Source organism: Herpailurus yagouaroundi, unplaced genomic scaffold (genome assembly GCF_014898765.1).
Source record: "Herpailurus yagouaroundi ecotype Mexico unplaced genomic scaffold, PumYag 403, whole genome shotgun sequence".
Classification (NCBI taxonomy): Eukaryota; Metazoa; Chordata; class Mammalia; order Carnivora; family Felidae; genus Herpailurus; species Herpailurus yagouaroundi.
In genome coordinates, this window is record NW_024412620.1 from 2,208,063 (window position 1) to 2,229,524 (window position 21,462).

The 21,462-nt window shown below is 41.8% G+C and overlaps 1 protein-coding gene across 3 annotated transcripts in view; it reads left to right on the forward strand.

Moving 5' to 3' along the window:
- C4BPA (complement component 4 binding protein alpha) overlaps positions 1-21,462 on the forward strand; it is a 53,948-nt gene that overhangs the window by 13,021 nt on the left and 19,465 nt on the right. The window contains exons 5-12 of one of the 3 annotated variants that reach the window (XM_040463567.1): positions 4,115-4,200; positions 4,376-4,570; positions 5,571-5,753; positions 6,429-6,629; positions 10,898-11,083; positions 14,484-14,657; positions 15,859-16,034; positions 16,557-16,974. In XM_040463567.1, the coding sequence (XP_040319501.1) occupies positions 4,115-4,200; positions 4,376-4,570; positions 5,571-5,753; positions 6,429-6,629; positions 10,898-11,083; positions 14,484-14,657; positions 15,859-16,034; positions 16,557-16,730 (1,375 nt within the window). In that variant the 3' untranslated portion in view covers positions 16,731-16,974. Of the gene's footprint in view, positions 1-4,114; positions 4,201-4,375; positions 4,571-5,570; positions 5,754-6,428; positions 6,630-10,897; positions 11,084-14,483; positions 14,658-15,858; positions 16,035-16,556; positions 16,975-21,462 lie in introns of those variants that run through there. The other 2 variants (XM_040463566.1, XM_040463568.1) reach the window with 2 other exon arrangements.

Below are 21,462 nucleotides of genomic sequence, written 5' to 3' on the forward strand. Positions count from 1 at the left end.
TCTTTCTTTCTTTCTTTCTTTCTTTCTTTCTTTCTTTCTTTCTTTCTCTGAGAGAGAGTGCAGGTGGGGGAGAGGGGCAGAGGGAGAGAGAGAATCCCAAGCGGGCTCCAAATTCAGCATGGAGTCCAACACCAGGCTTGATCCCATAACCCTGGGATCATGACCTCAGCTGAAATCAAGGGTTGGGTGTTCAACTGACTGAGCTATCCAGGCACCCCTGAGTCTTGCCTTGTTTTCTACTCATCAGTGTATACAGGACATAGTTTCATGTTTGTGCCTAGAAGTTTCTTATTGATTTGCCTTTACAACATCAAAGAATGTTATCGTATGATGCATCACGGATTAACAATCTCTTTGATGGATCCATAGATATTTCTAATTTTTGCTATTCTGAACAGTGTTCGGATGCATTACTTGGCACATATATAAATTTTTACAGATGTAGTTATATCTATAGGGTCAATTTCCAGAGTGGGATTTCTGGGTCAAAAAGTACACATATTTGAAAAATTTAAAGATACTGCAAAATTGCTCTCCTTAGAGGTTACAGTGTTTTGCAGGGTATGTAAATGCCTTTCTCTTCAAAAACTTTCTGTATTGTCAATCTTCAGAAACCTTGTAAATTTTTTGAAAATTTTCCAATTTAAGAGGTAAAACTGGAAGCTCACCATAGTTTCAACGTATATTTCTCTTATTATGAGTGAGGTTGAGCATATTTTTATGTGTTCAAGAGACATTTGTATTTATTTGGGGACTATTTGCCATATTCCTTTGCTTATTTTTTCAATTAATTTGTTGAAATTTTTATTCTTAATTTCTAGGGTAGATATGTACATACATAAACCTATATACACACACACACACACACACACACACACACACACACACAAGATATATACACATGAACCTATGCATATTAGGGTTTAGACCTTTTTTCTGATATGAACTGCAGACTTTCCCCCCAAGTATATAATTTTTCTTTTGACTTGGTATTGATACATTTTTTTTTCTTCTCAAGGAAAAACTGTACTTTGGCTTCAAGTTTATCGATTTCTCTTTTTAAAATGGCTTCTGGGGGTGCTTAAGCGGCTCAGTCAGTTAAGTGTTGGATTCTAAATTTTGGCTCAAGTCATTATCTCATTCTTATGAGTGTGTTCTACGCCGGGCTTGGAGTCTGCTTAGGATTCTGTCTCTCCCTCTGCCCCTCCCCTGCATGCGCACTCTCTCTCTCTTTATTTCAAATGAATAAGTGAAAAAATAAAATAAAATAAAATAAAATAAAATAAAATAACTTCTAGATTTTAGGTCTTCATTTAAAAGCCCTTCTCCAATACAAGATTTTAAACGGTTTGCCTAGATTTCTTCTACTGCTTGTACGTTTTCATATTTTTTGATGTTTAAAGCTTTGATCCATTTGGAGTCAATATACAATATACAGCATGAGGTGCCTATTTTAGGCAATGCTTTTCCAAATGACTGGAACCTGTTACCCCAAAAGTCCATCTTCAGTTTACAAATTTGAGAGTGCTTTTCGGTACTGTAATAAATTCTCATATGTGTCTTATATATATCGTGTATGTATCTATATATGTTTCTACTCAAAGCCATTGTTTTGCCTGTATATTCATATACATATTTCACAGTGACATACTTATCAAGACTTTATAATGTGTTTTAATAGCCAATATGGGTAGTCCTGCCTTCTTGGCTTTAAAAAAATTTTTCCTGATAATAATTGTTTTCTACATAAAGTTTTAAGTTAAGCATCTTTTATTTTATTTTTAAAAAGTATACTTATTTTGAAAGACAGGGAGATAGAGAGAGAGAGAGAGAGAGAGAAAGAGAGAGAATGAGAGGGGGAGGGGCAGAGACAGCGGGGGCAGAGGGCCCAAAGCAAGCTCTGTGCCAAGAGCACAGAGCCCTACGCGTGGCTCAAACTCAGGAACTGTGAGATCATGACCTGAGCCAAAGTTGGATGCTTAACTGACTAAGCCACTCAGGCATCCCTAAATTTAGGCATATTTTAGATTCAGTGCTGGGGGGTTGGGGGAGAGGGGAAAGTCGGTGATGGGCATTGAGGAGGGCACTTGGTGGGATGAGTACCAGGTGTTGTATGGAAGCCAATTTGACAATAAATTATATTAAAATGCAAAAAATAAAAATAAAAAAAAATCAGTGCTGGATTAGTGTTTAACTTCATTTTTGAAGAACAGACTTTTTTTTTTCTTTTTTTAATGTTGAGTCTCCCTGGACAAGCACAGGTTCTTATAGGGGATGCAAAACTTCTCCTCTCCCCTCTCAGGGTCTCTGAACGGGCCTGAGAATTAGGCTGATATAAAACAGATTAACAGGAGAAAAGCATACACATTTTATTTTTAGACATACATGGGAGCCTACACAGGAAAACTGAAGACCCAAGAAGTGATTAGGCCTAAGTGTTTATATGCTAGGTTGAATAAAAAGTAACAATTGTAGGGGCGCCTGGGTGGCGCAGTCGGTTAAGCGTGCGACTTCAGCCAGGTCATGATCTCGCGGTCCGGGAGTTTGAGCCCCGCGTCGGGCTCTGGGCTGATGGCTCAGAGCCTGGAGCCTGTTTCCGATTCTGTGTCTCCCTCTCTCTCTGCCCCTCGCCCGTTCATGCTCTGTCTCTCTCTGTCCCAAAAATAAATAAACGTTGGAAAAAAAAATTAAAAAAAAAAAAGTAACAATTGTAGAAAAGTAACAAAATACATGGGGAGGCTACAAGAAGATTAAGGGTTATTTCCGCAAGGTCTGTCTGTATAGATTTCTCTTGGCTTCAACTCCTCATCTCTGGTGAAAAGACTTTTTTTCCTCGCGGTATAGGGAGAGCATCTTCTACATGAAGAGTTTTATCTCCTGCTTTCAGAAAGAAAAGAAGTCCAAGTGCCCTTCCTATGTCTGACATTTCAAGTGCCTTTAGCTCAAAATAATCTTTAGTAATTTTACTCTTTGTTGTCCTGGAACAGCTCACTTAGTTCAACATTTTGTGCTGCGAGCTGCGATTTTAAAATGTAGATTATTATTTTACTTCTGTAATACTTACTTGATATGCATTTCAAAATAGCTATTTTGTTTTGTGCTGTGTTCCTTTGTCAGATTCTCCGACTGAGTATGTGTTGATTCTCCTTTGCTTGCTATCCGTGCCTAACGTTTTCCTCTAATGTTGTTGCTCCCTTTAGTTTGGTCTTCTCACATGTATCCTTATTTATCCCTTATGGCTCCCAAGACAGAAAGTGAGAAGATTCACAACGCCAGTGCTGTCGGAACACTAAAGTGTTCCTATTGGAATAGCTGGAAACCACACTTTTCACTTGGTTTCCTGAGTAGTTTGGAAAATGTACATTTTTAAGAAGTTTCAAAATGAAGAAATGCTTACATCTCAGTGTCTCTTATCTTATTAAAAGATTAGTTTTTCTTTAAGTCATTATTAAATAAATCCAACTAGGATTACTACGTATTATTATTTATTATTAAATAAAGCCAACTGGAGGTCCCATTTGCATTAATCTTCAATCAGAGTGTACATTTATTCCTTGATGATAGCACAATTTTAAGACATACTAACAGTGCTTTTTCTTTCTGTTACCATAATATACAGAGGGCAGTAAGACAAACTGAAGAAAGCTTAGAACTTGTCAAGAGCTATAAAAATGGGGATCGTGAACAGAGAGCTAATGGTGTATTGGAGAGGGTAAGCACCTGTAAATCAGAGGGAGGCTGCCTGTCCAAGGACAGGAAAGTTTGGGGCCAGTAACCTGGCTGGTACCGACATCTACAAAACACTTCGGAACACACTCGAATGAGCCTTTTACCCTACATTTTCCCGTTTGAGCTCGGGATAAACCCCATGCCTGACAGATAGTCGCTGCCCGCCAACAGATTCCAGAATAAAAGAATGAATGAACGAACACACACATCTCACTGCGGTGATAAGTTTTACTGAACGGAGTGCTCGGTGGGAAGTGCTGTTTAGAAAATATTGTTTCTTCACTGTTTAATATTGCGTAACCAGTTAACGTATTTAGACCCCTTTGTCCAGCTTCATTTAGAGTCAGAGGAATTTCATTACAATCTTTGGCCCTCTCTTATTCAGATACGTTTTAGTTGGCTCAGCCACTAGTCATTGTGAGATCCAAGATAGAGGAGTTGATTGGAGTCATCCTCTCCCACAATGTATAAGTAAGTAAAGACTTTTTCTGACTTGACCACAAACCTACATCAACCATGTTCGGTACTAAAACTCCCGTGTATCTTTGCTGCGTCTTCTACCCGCCATTAAAAGCTGCATCATGAAGTTTAGATTTGCAAGGATACCTTCCCTGATGATTTCTTTCTCTTCATTCACTCATCCCAGTCGCCAAGTGCGATCCTCCTCCAGCCATCAGTAATGGGAAGCACAGCGGTGGAGATGAAGATTTCTATACATATGGCTCCTCTGTCACCTACAGCTGTGACCCCAACTTCTCGCTCTTAGGCAAAGCCTCCATTTCTTGCACAGTGAAAAATAAAAAAACAGGCGTCTGGAGCCCAAGTCCTCCTACTTGTAAAAGTAAGGCACGGTGCCTGGGGGGGGAGAGGGGGAGGCTCAGTTGGGTAAGCATCTGACCCTTGACAGTGGCTCAGGTTGTGATCTCGGGGTCATGAGATCGAGCCCCTCTCCTCCACATCGAACCCTACATGGAGCCTCTCATCAGCCTCCGCCCTGAGCATGGAGCCTTGCTGGAGGTTCTCTCCCTCTCTCTCTGCCCCATTCGAGCTCATGCGTACTCTCTCTCTCTCAAAATAATTAAAAAAACTTAAAAAAAAAAGCTAAGTCACAATGATGCATTGTGATTTGGAAGGTGAATTTGGCTTGGAAGGTGAATTTGTTGGGGGAAATGGAATGATGACAAGACTAATTATTGCCATGATGTATGCATGTATTCTCTCAACTGGTACTTATGCATGATGTACCATTGTGCAGTGACAAACAGCACCAATATCTCATTGGCTTTGCAAAGTAAAGGTTGGTTTTCATTCACACTCAGTCTGCTGAGTGTCCAGGAGACTCCAGGGCAGCTGGAGTCTAGGTGGAAATTTAGCAACAAACTTAGCAGCTTTGATCTTGTGGTATTTCCACATCAACATGTGCTTTCAACATCTGTTCAGTGGGTGAAGAGAGAAAAGTAAATCATGCCCTGGCTTTTAAAAAGAGCCTTGGGGGGCGCCTGGGTGGCTCAGTCGGTTAAGTGTCTTGATTTCAGCTCAGGTCATGATCTCACGGTCCATGAGTTCGAGCCCCGCGTCGGGCTCTGTGCTGACAGCTCGGAGCCTGCAGCCTGCTTCAGATTCTGTGTCTCCCTCTCTCTCTGCCCCTCTCCTGCTTGCTCTCTGTCTCTCTCTCCCCAAAATAATAAATAAACGTTTAAAAAATGTCCTCTATGGGTCCGCTTGACATATAGTGTTATTAGGCTTTTGTGTTATAGTTGACACAGGATTAACAACAACAGTAATATCTTCATTGCCATTTCTCTCTTATGACCCACTTGTCTCTTCTTGTGATTCTTTAGAAGTCACTTGTCCTAAGCCAGAGATTCAAAATGGAAAAATCGTCTTGGGATTTGGACCCCACTATACTTATAAAGACTCCATGGTGTTTGACTGCAATAGAGGTTTTATTCTCAAAGGAAGCAGTTTAATCCACTGTGAAGAAGATAACAACTGGGACCCTCCTCCTCCCACTTGTGAGCTCAGTAAGTACGGGCCATGAAAGGATTTCAATGTTTCCATCTAAATTACCCAGAAATGCTGGTGAGGGCATACTTGTATGCCTAGACCCACTTGCCCCACCGTAAAAATTTAAATTTAGATCAATGACTGTCTTTGTCTTGTAGTTATTGGGAAAAAAATGATTAGAGTCCACTGGGCAAGGTTGTCTATAACCACAAAATGCTGCCACATAGAGTTGCGCGGGTTGTGGACTCTCCAACCCTAAAGGGAGACATTAACATTGTAGATTAGTATATTTCGTTCAACAATTCTCTTGCAGTTAGTAGAAAATAGTTTTGTTCCAAAAAAAAAAAAAATCATTACATTATGATAACTTATTTGACAGATAATAATAAAGTGTCCCGTGTGGAGGGGGGGGAATGCCTTTTCCTAACTTCCACAAAAGGATTATATGGCCTAACTATGATTCTGACACTCTGCAATTATAAACTTATGTGAGTCACTGAGAATTACGTTAATACTAATAACGATAACTTGGTGCTAGTCCGTTTTCTGGTGTGGCTGATCCATCAGCCAGGGCAAGATGGTTCCTGACTGAATGAACACATGGCATCCTTTGGTAGGACAGGCTAGTCGATGATCACGGTTGCATCCCGAGTAACGGCATCGCTTCCCCCTTGTTCTTCTTCGACGAGCAGATAGTTGTCTTGGCTTACCAGACATCCCACATACCTCCTGGGAGATGTATAACTACCAGATGCCAACAAGACAGGGAGTTTATCCTATTGGAACTATGCTGAAATACAGGTGCCGTGATGGCTATAAACCTATTTCAGATGAGCCTACGACTGTGATATGTAAGGAAAACTTGACTTGGACCCCATACGTAGAGTGTAAGGGTGAGTTTCTGCTTTTTAAATCTTTTTTATATTAAATGCCCAACCTGGGCTAGTATTTCTTTTCTTTTCTTTTCTTTTCTTTTTTTTTTTACCTTAAATGGAGGAAATTTTATCTTTCAAGAGAAATTGAGAATTATAATAATTCAACAGAATAGTGCAGTATTATTGTCAGGAGGGATCATGCAAGTCTTGGAGGAGCTGAGAATTATAACCTTTCCTTATCCTCGTTCAAAATCAAATGGGGGGGCGCCTGGGTGGCTCAGTGGGTTAAGCGTCCAACTTCGGCCCAGGTCATGATCTCACGTCGGGCTCTGGGCTGACGGCTCGGAGCCTGGAGCCTGCTTCACATCCTAGCCAACACCTGCTATTTCTTGTTCTTTTGCTACCAATCAATCTGGCAGGGTTGAGGTGATATCTCACTGTGGTTAATTTCATTTCCCTGATGATTAGTGATGTTGAACAACAACTTTTCATGTGTCTGTTGGCCATCTGTATATTTTCTTTAGGAAAATGTCAATTCAGGCATTTTTAATCAGATTATTTGATTTTTCAGTGTTGAGTTTGAAAAGTTCTTTATATATTCGGGATATTAACCCCTTACTGAATGCGTCATTTACAAATATCTTCTTCCATTCAGTAGGTTGCCTTTTTGCTGTGTTGAGGGATTCCTTCACTGTGCAAAAGACTTTTATTTTGGCATAGCACCAACAATTTATTTTTGCTTTTGCTTCCCTTGTTTGGAAGCGATAGATCCATAAAAATGTTGCCGATGCTAATGTCCAAGAGATTAATGCCCATGCTTTATTTTAGGAGTTTTATGGTTTTGGGTCTCACATTCAGGTCGTTAGTCCATTTTGAGTTTATTTTTGTATATGGTGTAAGACAGTGGTCCAGCTTCATTCTTTCGCACGTAGCTGTCTAGTCTTCTCAATACTCATTTATTGAAAGTATTGTGCTTTCCCCATTGTATATTCTTGCCTCCTTTGTCACAGATTAGTTGTTTATATAAGCATGGGTTCACTTTGGCGCCCTCTATTCTATTCTAGTGGTCTATGTGTCTATTTTTGTCCTAGTACCAGACATTTTTAATTACTACAGCTTTGTAGTATGTCTTAAGAGCTGGGGTTGTGTTACTTCCAACTTTGTTCTTCCTAAGGATTATTTTAGCTATTAGAGGTCTTTATGGTTCCATATAGATTTTAGGATTATTGGTTCTAGTGCTGTGAAAAACACTGTTGGCCTTTTGACAGACACTGCATTAAATCCATAGATTGTTTTGGGTGGTATGAACATTTTAAGAATATTAATTCTTCCAATCCGCGAGCATGGCATATCTCTCCTTTTGTTTGTGTCATCTTCAATTTCTTTCAACAATGCCGTATCGTTTTCAGAGTATAGGTCTTTCACTTCCTTGGTTAAATTTATTCCTAGGCATCTTATTCTTTTTAGTACAATTGTAAATGGGACTAATTTCTTAATTTCTCTTTCTGCTACTTGGCTGTTAGTATATGGAAACTGAATAGATTTCTTTTTTTAAAGCTTTTATTTGTTTATTTTGAAAGAGAGAGAGAGAGAGAGAGAGAGAGAGAGAGAGACTGAGAGCAGAGGGGGACAGAGAGAGAGGGAGAGAGAGAGAAAGAATTCCAAGCAGGCTGCACGTTGAAAGCGCAGAGCCCAATGCAGGGCTTGCACTCACAACTGTGAGATCGTGACTTGAGATGAAATGAAGAGTTGGACACTTAACTGACTGAGCCGCCCAGGGCCCTGAGACACAATAGATTTCTATGTATTGATTTTGCGTCCTGCCGTTGTTCTGAATTTATTAGTGCTAACAGTTTTTTGGAGGAGCCTTTAGGATTTTCTATATATAGTATCAGGTCCTATGCAAATAGTGATCGTTTTATTTCTTCCTTACCATTCGGATGCCTCTTACTTATTTTTTTTCTTGTCTGATTGCTGCAGCTAGTACTTCCAGTCCTATGTTGAACAAAAGTGGCAAGAGTGGGCATCTTTGTCTTGTTCTTGGTCTTACAGGAAAAGATTTCAGTTTTTCGCCATGATCATTGTGATGAAAAACCATGGGTTTTTCATGTGACCTTATTTTGAGATGTTTCCTTTAAACCCACTTTGTGGACACTTTTTTTGTCACGAATGGATGTTGTATTTTGTCAAATGCTTTTTCTACATCTTTTGAAATGATTATATGCTTTTAAACATGTTTTGCTTCTTGTTAATTTGATGTATCACATTCATTGACTTGCAAATATTGAACCACACTCCCATCCCTGGTATCAGTCTCACTGGTTTATATTGAACGGTCCTGTTAATGTATTGGTGAGTTTGGTTTGTTAATATTTTGTTGAGGATTTTTGCATCTGTGTTCATTAGGATTTTGGCCTGCAATTTTCTTTTTTAGTGGTGTTTGTTTCTGATTTTGGTATCAAGGTAATGCTGTCACTATAGAATAAATTTGGAAGTTTTCCTTCTGCTATTTCTGGAATAGTTTGAGAAGAATGGACGGTAACTCTTCCTTAAATGTTTGGTAGAATTCACTTGGGAATAGTAAGGGCATCTGGCCCTGGACTTTTTTTGTTGGAAGTTCAAAAACTTACTTTAAAATCATATTTATTTTACTCACTAGAGTCGTATTGATTTAATTCTTTAATAAAGGATATTTTTTAACCATTTAAAAAGCAGAAGAGAGAGTTGGGGCGCCTGGGTGGCGCAGTCGGTTGAGCGTCCGACTTCAGCCAGGTCACGATCTCGCGGTCCGTGAGTTCGAGCCCCGCGTCGGGCTCTGGGCTGATGGCTCAGAGCCTGGAGCCTGTTTCCGATTCTGTGTCTCCCTCTCTCTCTGCCCCTCCCCCGTTCATGCTCTGTCTCTCTCTATCCCAAAAATAAATAAACGTTGAAAAAAAAATTAAAAAAAAAAATAAAAAGCAGAAGTGAGGGACACCTGGGTGGCTCAGCCAGTTAAGCATCCGACTCTTGATTTCAGCTCGGGTCATGATCTCATGGTTTGTGAGATCCAGCCCCACGGTCAACATGGAGCCTGCTTGGGGTTCTCTCTCCCTGTCTCTCGCTCTGCCGCTCCCTCACTCATTTTCTCTGTCTCTCAAGATAAATAAGTAAACTTAAAAGAAGAAACTATTAAAAATAATAAAAAGCAGACGTGAAATGGTATTTATTCCAATTATCAGACAATCTGATTCAGTGTGGAATTGCACTCATGACTTAAATACTTAAAAGTATTTTTTACAGTATTACCTAAATATGAATATTATAATTTAGAAAATGTATCAATCTTGGACATTTTTATTGTAATTCATAAAGAAATGAGTGGTGAGAGTATTTGAGTATGCCCAAAAGTATCCCCATTGTAGTGCTAGTCAACCTCCTGATGTGAAGAATAGGACATTTTAATTTGCTCTGATATTTTCTTTACCTCAAACTATATCAAGTTCTACCTTAAAGTAGTTCTACTAATGAATAAGAAATTATATCTTTATATCAGCTCTTATTGGATTAAAATTAAAGACCTTAATAGCTCTTTCTCTTAAATTTGGCATCAAAAAAGAAAACTCCTGGCCATATGCAATAATTTAAATGTTTTTCTGTGCATTAGTTGTCAGGTGGCTATAAACTTTTTTTTTTAACTTTTTTAATGTTTATTTATTTTTGAGACAGAGAGAGACAGAGCATGAACAGGGGAGGGGCAGAGAGAGAGGGAGACACAGAATCTGAAACGGGCTCCAAGCTCTGAGTTGTCAGCACAGAGCCCGACGCGGGGCTCGAACTCATGGACCACGAGATCATGACCTGAGCCGAAGTCGGACGCTTAACCAACTGAGCCACCCAGGCGCCCCTGACTATAAACTTTTAAGGACAGTTTTCCTCCTGTTACTGAGGCAGCGTAAGTTATTAGCGGGGTTAGTAATGCTGTGACCCTAGTGAAAACACAAAGCGATGGGTGTCATTTGCATTGCTTTTGAATACTTCTCAAAATTTACATTTTCATAGAGGTTTCATCCCACTTCTTGTTTTGGAGGCTCCTAATGAAGTTATTTAGTTGGAGGGAAATGACTGGGTTGGAGTCCTTTAGCAATCAGGGGCAGGGAGAGCAGATCCAAGTGTCTCTGTTACCCTCCTCTGTTTCTCCAATTTCTCTTCAGTGGCAACATCCTCGGAAGGTGGAAATGAGCTTATTATCCATAGGAACTTCATTGAAGTGATTTTACTAACCTTTAGTCTCCCTTTTAATTTTTTAGAGGTATGTTGCCCAACACCAGAGCTGAAGAATGGCAAAATCAATGAACAGAGATCTAGTTCTGTCAATAGCTGTGATTTTTTCAATGGAGACGCAGTTTTATATACGTGTTACCAGAAATACCAGTTTGAAGCTAGATGTCAAGCAGATGGCACCTGGTATCCCAAGACACCAACATGTGATGAGAGTAAGAGCTTTTGGATTTGTGTTATTTTAGATGTTTCTTTGTATCAAAGCGATGGAGATTATTAAGGGAAGGTTTGAAATTGGCTAAAAGATTTTGTATACCCTGCACGGTTTTTGGAGTGGATAAATTTGTTAAAGAGCACTGCCCACCCCCTAGTCCAACTTTCCTCCCCCCCACCCCCCGTTGTTTATTCCCATCCTCTTGACCTTGCTTCTTTGCTTTGCTTTGCTTCGCTTTGCTTTTCTGAATCAGGAAATCGGCCCCATGTAATAGATCAGCTGGACTTTTCAATTATTGCCTTGTTTCTCTTGGTATTTTTGTCTTTTCTTGCCTTCTTTCTGATCCATATGCCTTAATCTGCAGTTCAATACCCACTCAAACCTATTTGAAACCATCTGTCTAAATTTGCTTCCTTTCTTCCTCAAACTTCCTCCTTTCCTTTTGTGTTCATCCATTTAGCTTGCACACACATACCCCAAATATACACCTATGAACCAGGCTCGGGTTTCCTCTGTTCTGTCAATTGGTTATCATGGATACCTCCCACATAGCCATAAGCACGAGCTAAAGAGGCACTTGGGCAATGGTGGATGGGCACAGGTAGGATCCGGGCAGCCTCTTTGTGCCAGATGTTGTGCCATCGGGTCCTGCTCATGCTCAATCCCAGATGACGACTTCCACTTTATAAATGAACGGTTTGCTCCCTGCCTGGCCTTCTAACTTGTTGGTTCTGAGAGACCAAGCTCATGAAGAGTGATTTTGGCACGGGCTCAGTTCATGACCCAATGTCAGGCACGGTTCCTATCAGGACCAAACAACATGCCAAGAGTTGTGTCTCCTACAGCACATAATTCTCTGCAGCAGTGCATGGCCTTGCTTCAGGATCTCAAGGGTCTATGCTGTGATCGTGCCATTGACATATGTATGTTTTCCGACTAGAGCCACCTTCAATATACGAGGCTCTGCAGGGTCCTAAGGTCCAAGCAACAGGACGATTTCACTGACAGTGAACTAGCTGCCGAGCTGTATCCCAACATGGGCTGCACACAAACCCAGCTATGTTTTATGTCATCTAGCTCATGGGCTGGAATCGTATTCCCACGTATGGAAGATCCTGCCTCTGGAAACGGGAAGGTTCTATTATACGTTGTGCATCTTTTTTTCCTTGGTGTGGTGTGCCATTTATAATAGTTCGACTTTAGTTTGGAGGGATAGCCTAACAAGCCGTGTACCCTGGACCTCTGAATATTGCATTGATCTGGCAAACCCTTGAATCTTTACCTTCTATATGCTGGAGCATCGTTACAAAGGATGGAAAAGCCCAGTCTTTCCCTTCACCTCCTGTCTCCCTTGTGTGTCCCTTTTACTACTCACGCAGAACACTCACAGCATTTCTGGTGACCAAACGTGTTTTTTTTTTTGTTTTTTTTTTTTTTTTCTGACACAAAGAATTCTCCACAACACCATCTGGATGCCCTGTAATTTACTCAGTTCCGACAGTATGGACCTGGAGATTGTATCACATGCTACACCTTAAAGACTCGGTCTCACAAAACTTCCCCGCCCCTCCTGACTTCAGATCTCAAATGTGGGTAGTGGGTCCCCAGGTTACCACCAAAATCTGTCCAACGTGGCTACGAACTGGAGGTCCCCGTGACCTCCTTCTCGAGTTCCATTCATTTGCCAGAGTGGCTCACAGAACTCAGGGAAACACTTTTGTATTAACCAGTTTATTAAAGGATCTGACAAAGGGTACAACGAACAGCCAAATTAAGGGATATATAGGGTGAAGTCTGGAAGGATCCCAAGCACAGGAGCCTCAGTCCCTGTGAATTGCGATCCATCACCTTCCCAGGACGCGGATGCGTTCACCCCCCTGGCAGGTCTCCAAACCATGTACTCCTAAGATTTTATGGAGGCTTACCCTCTGTAGCATGATCGATTATTGACGCTGCTTCCCCCTTCTTTGGAGAGGAGAGCGGGGCTCAAAAATTCCATGCTTTCTTCACGGCTTGGTCTTTCTGGTGACCGGTTCCCATCCAGGAGCCACTGCAAGTGGCCTCAGTAGAACAAAAGATGTTCTTACGGTTCTCAGCACTTAGCAATTCACAAGGGTTTAGGAAGTCTGCATCAGAAACTGGGACAGATATCTATCTATCTATCTATCTATCTATCATCTATCTCTCTATCTCTCTATCATCTATTGATCTATCTATCATCTAGTTCTAGATATCTATATATATATGACATCATGCTAGATTCTTCTTGTCCATGATGTCATATGTATATCTATAATTAGATCTAGATGACATATCTATCTATCTACACATTAGCTTTTTCTTGCCCATACAGCAGAATTAACATGATGCCATTGATACACTGGATCAATGTGGATGTCCAGATAGTTGTAGTATCTTCAGATGCTATTATGACAGGGGCAAGTGGCTAATCATACCCAGGTCTAAAACTACAAATGTGTGGTTTGATCCTTTAATGTGTATGCAAACTGTTTCTGACCCCTTCTTTCCGATTAGGATGAAAAGAAGGCATTAGCTAAACCAGTGACCCCATTTACCTGAGGATAACTAAATCTACTTTAGCAAAGATGCCCCATGTGAAATGAGACGAAAATGTTCAGTTTTCAATACTTTACTGTAATTTCCCAGAATCCTAATTTTCCTGGTGGACAGAATGGGGGAGTAAATGGCGATATGATGGGAACGTAGCTTTTGTTCTTCAAGAGTGGCACCAATTTTCCCATTTCCACTTTCCCCTTGGTATATGATATATTTTTTAATATAGTCTTTGCTTCAGGGGGAGTGGTAGGACAGTATCAGTAGTTTCTATTTGATTTCTTTTTTTTTTTTTTTAATTTTATTTTTGGGACAAAGAGAGACAGAGCATGAACGGGGGAGGGGCAGAGAGAGAGGGAGACACAGAATTGGAAACAGGCTCCAGGCTCCGAGCCATCAGCCCAGAGCCCGACACGGGGCTCGAACTCACAGACCGCGAGATCGTGACCTGGCTGAAGTCTGACGCTTAACCGACTGCGCCACCCAGGCGCCCCTCTATTTGATTTCTTGAACATGACTTGTCCTACCCCATAGACTAGGAACTCGATATGGGGTTTGGACCAAGTATTAATTTTGTTTATTCCCATTATACTTTTGAAGATATTGGCAATGACCATCAAGTGGTCTAATGAGGGGGGCCATGGTGGTTCCTCAGCCTGAGGCTTATAGGAGGGCAGCCCAGGTCTTGGGTTTGGCTAAGTGATCCTATGGGCAGAGAGGACGACAGGACAGAATGAAGCCTCCTACAAACCACACAGATTCTGGGGTAAGCTATATTTTACATTTTATAAGCTCATGCCCTGTCACTTTTATCTCTTACCATCAAGGCTGTGATTTTCCTCCTACCATTGACCATGGATATTATGTACGAACTCAAGCATTCAGTGTATTCGCTCGTACGGAGGTGATATATAAATGTGACAAAGGATACACTCTGGTTGGTGAAGCTCGACTCTCTTGCAGTTCGTCAGGCTGGTCTCCTGCAGCCCCTCAATGTAAAGGTAACTCCTGCTCCCTTTCCAGTCAGGTGGGTGGAAATGTCACAAAAGCACCGAGAGTACAGCTTCTTCCCGCCAGGGGCAGCACAGAAACATTTGATGTGGTTGACTTGAAATCATTACTGTGTTCCGGATGCAAACATTACAAAGGGGCTACATTAACATCAACCTCCCCAGGCTTTCTCCCAGTCATAAATCTCAGCCCGATTCCCACTTTCAAGAAATATTCTGCAGGTGCAACATTTGATATATGGCCTGTAGCAAAATTTTCACTGAAGCTTTCTCTGGCATGAACGTGGGCTCTCATGGGCTAATTCCAAACATCACAAAGTGGCAAGTCCTTCCATCAGAGCCCCGTGCAAATGCACCCCCTGCCCACGATGCAGGCTGCATGTGACCATCCGTAGTGGGGACAGGACAAGTCCAGATTGGCTCTGATTTTTACATGCCCACAGGTTACTAACACTTTGCCATCAGCAACTGCGGGGATTATTTGTCACCACAGGCTCTGTTGCACACAGGGGGCAATAGGAGAAGAGGGTGTCCGATACCCGGAAGTACTGAGTCCTAACTTGACTTTTTCTAGACTACAGAATACCTAGTGTCTTGCTGGGATCGAGATGGGAGGGATATTGCTTTGAATCCTGAGAACCTGGGGTCGCATGCTTTTATATAGCCTATCATGTGACCTATCATGTTTACATGTATGAAGAGCTCAGGCAAGTTTTTTGTTTTTAACATGTTTATTTATTTTTGAGAGAGAGAGCGGGAGAGGGAGAGGCAGAGAGAAAGGGAGACAGAGGATCCGAAGCAGGTTCTGTAGTGACAGCAGAAAATCCTATGTGGGGTTGAACTCCTGAACCCTGAGATCATGACCTGAGTCCAATTCGGACATTTAACCAACTGAGCCACCCAGGTGCCCCTCAGACAAGTTTCTTAACCTGTCTATATCTCACCTTTCTCCTAGTAAAATGGGACTAATAACAGTCCTCCCTTCACAGAGCTGAGAGAATCATATAAAATGCTTAGCTCGAGTCTGATATGTGGTCAGTGCACAACAAAAATGCTAATGAATATTATTGCTACCGAATAAAAGACAAAGCAATTAGCAGCACCCACGATAGTTTAATCTTATAATCCTAGCCTGTTGTCGCGTCCTTTTTCTTAGATTCATGGATTCCTTGAAACCATGTTTTCTTTGTAGCTTTCTGTCTGAAACCGGAAATAGCCCACGGAAAGCTGTCCGTGGATAAGACTGAATACGTTCAAGCTGAAAATGTCAACATCCAGTGTGACTCTGGCTATAAGTTGGTCGGTCCGCAAAGCATCACTTGCTCAGAGAGCACAACCTGGGACCCCGAGGTGCCCAAGTGTGAGTGGGTAAGTGGCACAGTTCAAGGAAAGTTCCAGTCCTATCAAACCCTAAAAATGGTGCCTCTCCACAAGCGCCGTCCCAGCCAGCAATGGTGAGATCTGACTTGTCACGATTCACTCCTGAGTCCCTCCAAGGAACTCTCTTTTATCTTGAAGCACTGTGGTCCCTTAGGAGTGACAAGTTTTCCTCTCTCACTGGAGAGAGGAAAACCTGAGCCCCTTAGGGAGAAGAGGGTGTCGGATGCCCGCAACACTGAGACCCAATTTGACTTTTTCTAGACTATCTAATATTCTGTGTTCCATTTCTGGATGGTCTCAGAAACAGCCTCTGTCTTCACAGAGGCCCCTTGTGAAGCTGTCTGAGAACCCGTCCCTATTCATCTAGGGAGGACTAAGTTGGGGCCCGAGGTGTTTTCTGTTTTTCCTGCTCACCCGCAAGTTCTGGGCTTCGCCTTGGCCCTGAGCCCTTAGTCTTGTCATTGTCAGGAGGACACTGACAACCCCACTCCATACCTACATCTCTTTTAGGTGATTCCTGAAGGCTGTGGACACGTGCTCGCAGGAAGAAAGGTCATGCAGTGTCTCCCCAACCCAGAAGATGTGAAAATGGCCCTGGAGGTGTATAAATTGTCTTTGGAAATTGAACTGCTGGAAATACAGAGAGACAAGGCAAGGGATCCTGCTATGGACTCACCACCGTAATTTCTCCCAAGAGAGGGAGAAACACGTGCTGCCTTCAATACAACACTGGTCGCTTCAGCTTACCCACTCTCCTGCCCGCTTTGTCCCATCATTCATGGTAATAAATGTCTAGAAAGGACAATTTGTTCACGTTAAGTCTTTGAGACTGTACAATTATCGATCACCTCATAGCTCATGTTTTTGCTTTTCTGGACACAAAGTGCCCATTTTTGTTTTCAAGTAAAAAAAAAAATTACACATCAAATTTAGTTTTGTTATTTGTGGTCGCCGGGACTCAGTTCTTAATGAGGTCTCTGAAGTAATCCATTCCTTAAAGTAATTCATTACTTCCCTGTAAGGGCCTTGGACACTGATGTGGGCTCACAGCAAAGCGTTTCCCGGGATCGCTCACTACACAGGTTCATGTGTACAAATCACCCAGGGCTTTAGTAGGTTTTTTTTTATTATTATTATTTTTATTTATTTAATTAAATTTCAGTCAGTTAACATTCAGTGCGATGTTGGTTTTGGGAGTAGAATTCAGTGATTCATCACTCACATACAACACTCGTGCTCCTCCCGACAAGTGCCCTCCTTAGTTAAATATAGTTGGGGTGCCCTCCATCACCCATGTAGCCCATCCTCCCCCCCACTTCCTTCCACAAACTCTATGTTACTTCTGTATCATTAAGACTCTCTTGTGGCTTGTTTCCCTCTCTTTTCAGTAGAGTAAATGTAGACACACCCCGAAGTCCTGGTCCATTCTCCCCCCTTTGAAGGGAGTCACGTCCTTTACCAAACCCCATGAACCTGGCCTCTGCCTCTCTAATGCTGCCCCTCAACTTCTACCTGACACGAATGGGATTTGTGTTTGTGTCCGAACCTCTTTATTCCATTTTTAGGGAAGAAACGCTGAAAGGCTGCCGAATGTGAGGCCCCCATGATGGCCACCTGTGTGTTCCCGAGTCCGCCATCTGATTTGGCCCCGTTGTCCTTGATGGAAATGTAACGCGGCCTGAGCGACTGTCCCATACGTGAGGAGAAACCCCCATCAATCACCTGTGATATACAGGTGGCATCCTGGAGGCTGTTGTTGCTTCTCTCACCACCTCCTCCGACGCCCGCATCCTCTGAAATCTCTCCTTCAGCGAGTCTCTTCTCTAGGGGAACGTTGGCCTCTTTGTTTCAATTTCCCCAAATGTACTCTGCAGAGGCACTGGTGTCCCACAGGCTTTCACTGAACTTCCACGTCCCAGATGGGCTGGAACTGCGAGAGAAACCCACTTGGCATGGAAGGTTCCACTGAGGGTCCTGGAAGCCATTCGTCCGCCCCAGCCTCGGGGAACCCAGGAGAGGTTTATTCTGGACTTCATCTTAGACAGAGGTTTGTGGGTGACTGATTTCCTTGGAAGGTGGCCCCAGAAAGCACGGTGAGCGAGTGGGTGGCGGGATGAGAAGATGAGAAAGGGAACACAGCGAAGAAGGGAGCTTTCTCGGGGCGTCGACTGAGGCTGCAGACAGGCGTGCAGATCTGAGACTGTTCTCTGAGAGCCCGTGGATCACAATTCTGCAGAGTCCTTCCAGGGATGAGGACCCGGAACGTTTGTCCACCAATTCCCCTCTCCCATTGGTGGAGACTTGTTCCAACATCTTCGACAGCCGACCCTGTGGGCCCCCTGAGCAGTCTCCTGTGGCCAGGGAGCACCATCAGGCACAGAGAGCCTGGTGGCCCGATGGCTCTTTGGCTCTGCCTGCAGTAGCCTCCAGGGTCGGGACGTGCGCAGGGCACATATGGCCTCTTCCAGTTTCCTCTTCACTATGGCTCTCTTCTGACATCTGTTCTGGTCTACCTCTCTCTCACCACTCTAAACTCTCATTTCTCTGTATCAGGTCCCCTGTGGCATTGCTTTTGTCCTCCCTGACTGCATTTTTTTTTTTTTTTGAGTGAGCTATTGAGTTCTTATCTCGCATTGAGGTTTCTCTTGTTCACTGAATTCTCATAAATCGAATAATCGTCTACACTAAGCACAAAACAACTACAATTCACCAACAAGTCAACAATCTGCTGTAACAAACATCAATCCTCGCTTTTGGTTTTGGGGAGTGAGGATGTGGAAGGAGCCTCAGGGGTCCCGCAGACATTCTGGGAATAGAATTGCAACATTGTCTGCTGCTATTGTTTAATTAGCTGTGCATCGTAACTATTTTTTCCGAATTTTTCTTCTCTTTTTTTTAAAATATGAAATTTATTGTCAAATTGGTTTCCATACAACACCCCACGCTCATCCCAACAGGTGCCCTCCTCAATGCCCATCACCCACCCTCGCCTCCCTCCCATCAACCCTCAGATTGTTCTCAGTTTTTAAGAGTCTCATGTTTTGCCTCCCTCCTTCTCTAACCTTTTTTTTTTTCTTTTTTTTTCCCTTTGATTTCCTTCCCCTCCCCCATGGCCAAATTTTTCTTCTCAAATGTGATCTAAGATTGTGGAAAATATTGCTAGTCATATGCATGAGCTGAGCAGGCTTAAAAAAGACCTTTTCAGAAGATTTTGTAGCCGAGGAACTCGTTCAGTCTGTTGGTCATCAAGGGTTTCAGTGAGAGAAAGGAAAGGAGCCTGGGCACTTGATACCAAAAACCTAAGATGAAATTGAGACCATTCAGAAAAACAATGGCATCATCTTATGAGAACGGGGCAGATGTATCATTTCAAAGCAACTGAATTGCCTGCATCATCTTACCTTAGCAGGAGCTATGCCATTGCAAGCAGAGAAAACTCAAACGGATCACCGTTTAGCTCATGTCGTGTCTTTCTGGTGTGTTTCTGTTTATCAACTTGTAACATTAGCAGGGACTGGGGGAGAGGGTGTTGACCAGTTCTCTGGGGTGAAATGTGGCTGAATATCAGTCGACTGTTGGTTTACCCACTGGCTCTCACTGATTCGCCACCAGAGAGGGTGACTATATATGCCTCCATCCTTCTTCTTTGCCACCAAACTTCGACTCAGCAGAGTTTTCACTAATTAAGTAATAATTTTAAAAAACAGTAGTTTGCTTATTTTGTTCTGTTATAAGCTATTTGAATTAGTTTTCTATTTCATTGTGATTCATATCACATTATTTTACTTTATTTTTTTTCCGTAAGACAGGTTTTCTCTGGCATACAAGAAAACCTCATTTGTGACTGATACTGTATATTATCACTGCTGAATATGAGAGAACTAGATGATGTTTTAAATGTATTATCTACGTAAAAATCCTTGGTGTATTTTTGCAGCTGTGTTTAAGAATGTTGTGCTGATACGAATGAATTGGTTTGAATACTGGCATGGGTTCGGAATGAATACTTTCTCCCAATTTCATAAGGAAAACTAATGTTCCTGCTATCTGAAAAGTCACCTTCCACACCATTTTTATGGTGGATTATAATGGAATAACAAAATATGCTTATATTTTCCTATTATTTCCCATTATATTTTCCTATTATTCGAGTATTATCATACAAAGAATTATCTACCTCGCGCTTCATTCATTATCTGTCCAGAAGACGTAGTTGAGGCTTGAAATGCCAATCCTTCTTGCTTCCTTCCTTAACATTTTCTATGAGTATATGAGCAGTGCCGAGTCTTATTTCCACACTGATATGAATTCTTCCTTCATTCTTTAACAGTATATTCTTCGGTGGATAAATGTCTCAGGTCCTAGATGAATAGTATATATGCATCTCAAAATTGTCTAAATTGAATGCATGTATATGCAAACAAATACTGAAATAATAAAGTTGGGTATAAATGACTCCATTTCATTTTTTTTCCTTTCTCTCTTTCCATTTTTAATTGAAATTTCGTGTTGAACATTTCAGTTTTTGTACATAATTGTATAAATTATAAACCACCTTACAAGTGCAACTGTTTCTTGACCTAGCAACTCTACTTATCTTTGAAATTAGTTTAAAATATGTGCACCTTTAGCAAAGTAGTGAACCAATCAGACCCGCACAATTCCTTTTCCCTTGTCCCAGAGATCCACTGTCACCTCTTGAGGCATTTTTTTTCCGGGTATTTATCACCATATTTTTTAGAGAGTATATATTTTTTTCTTTTTAAAGGAATTATCCATTTATCTACCGTTCACAGCCAAAGATCAAGTCATCTGCTTTTTTAGTTAAAGCAGTAGTATAACATTTACTTATTATCACTGCACTGAGCAAGTAGTGTTCTGTGGGCATGTTTCTTTTCTTTACAAAGGTCTTTTATTTTACGCCGGTCGATAGTGTTCTTTTTAGTGATGTTGTTTGCCTGCTTCGTTATCCCTCTTTCTATTTCCAAGTCCTCCTAAGTGCTCCAAGAGATTTTTCAGTCCCTCGAAATTGTCCCAATGTTTGGAGACAACACATACTTATCAACTCCCTTTTTAGTCTCCATGGATTGTTCTCCCAAGGTCTACTAGGATGAGCAGAGCCTAATCCCAGGGAAACTGGTAAAGATGATGAATTCACACCTCAAAGTAGGTAACCACTCTCAGGTGAGGGAGCTGGGGTATCGATCCGATAGTTGCCATCAGTTGTTAAGTGAGATCTGCTTCTGGAAGGTGTTGATTGATTACCTCCCTTTTGTCCTTACAGGTAAAAAGGCAGAGTACCTTTAAATGATTCCGGAAGAAGTCTGAGCAAAAAAGGAGGCAGAAGTGACCTTTGGAATTTGTCCAGACTGTGCTGAAGTGCAGCGTCCTAGTGATATAGACGGGACATCTGTAT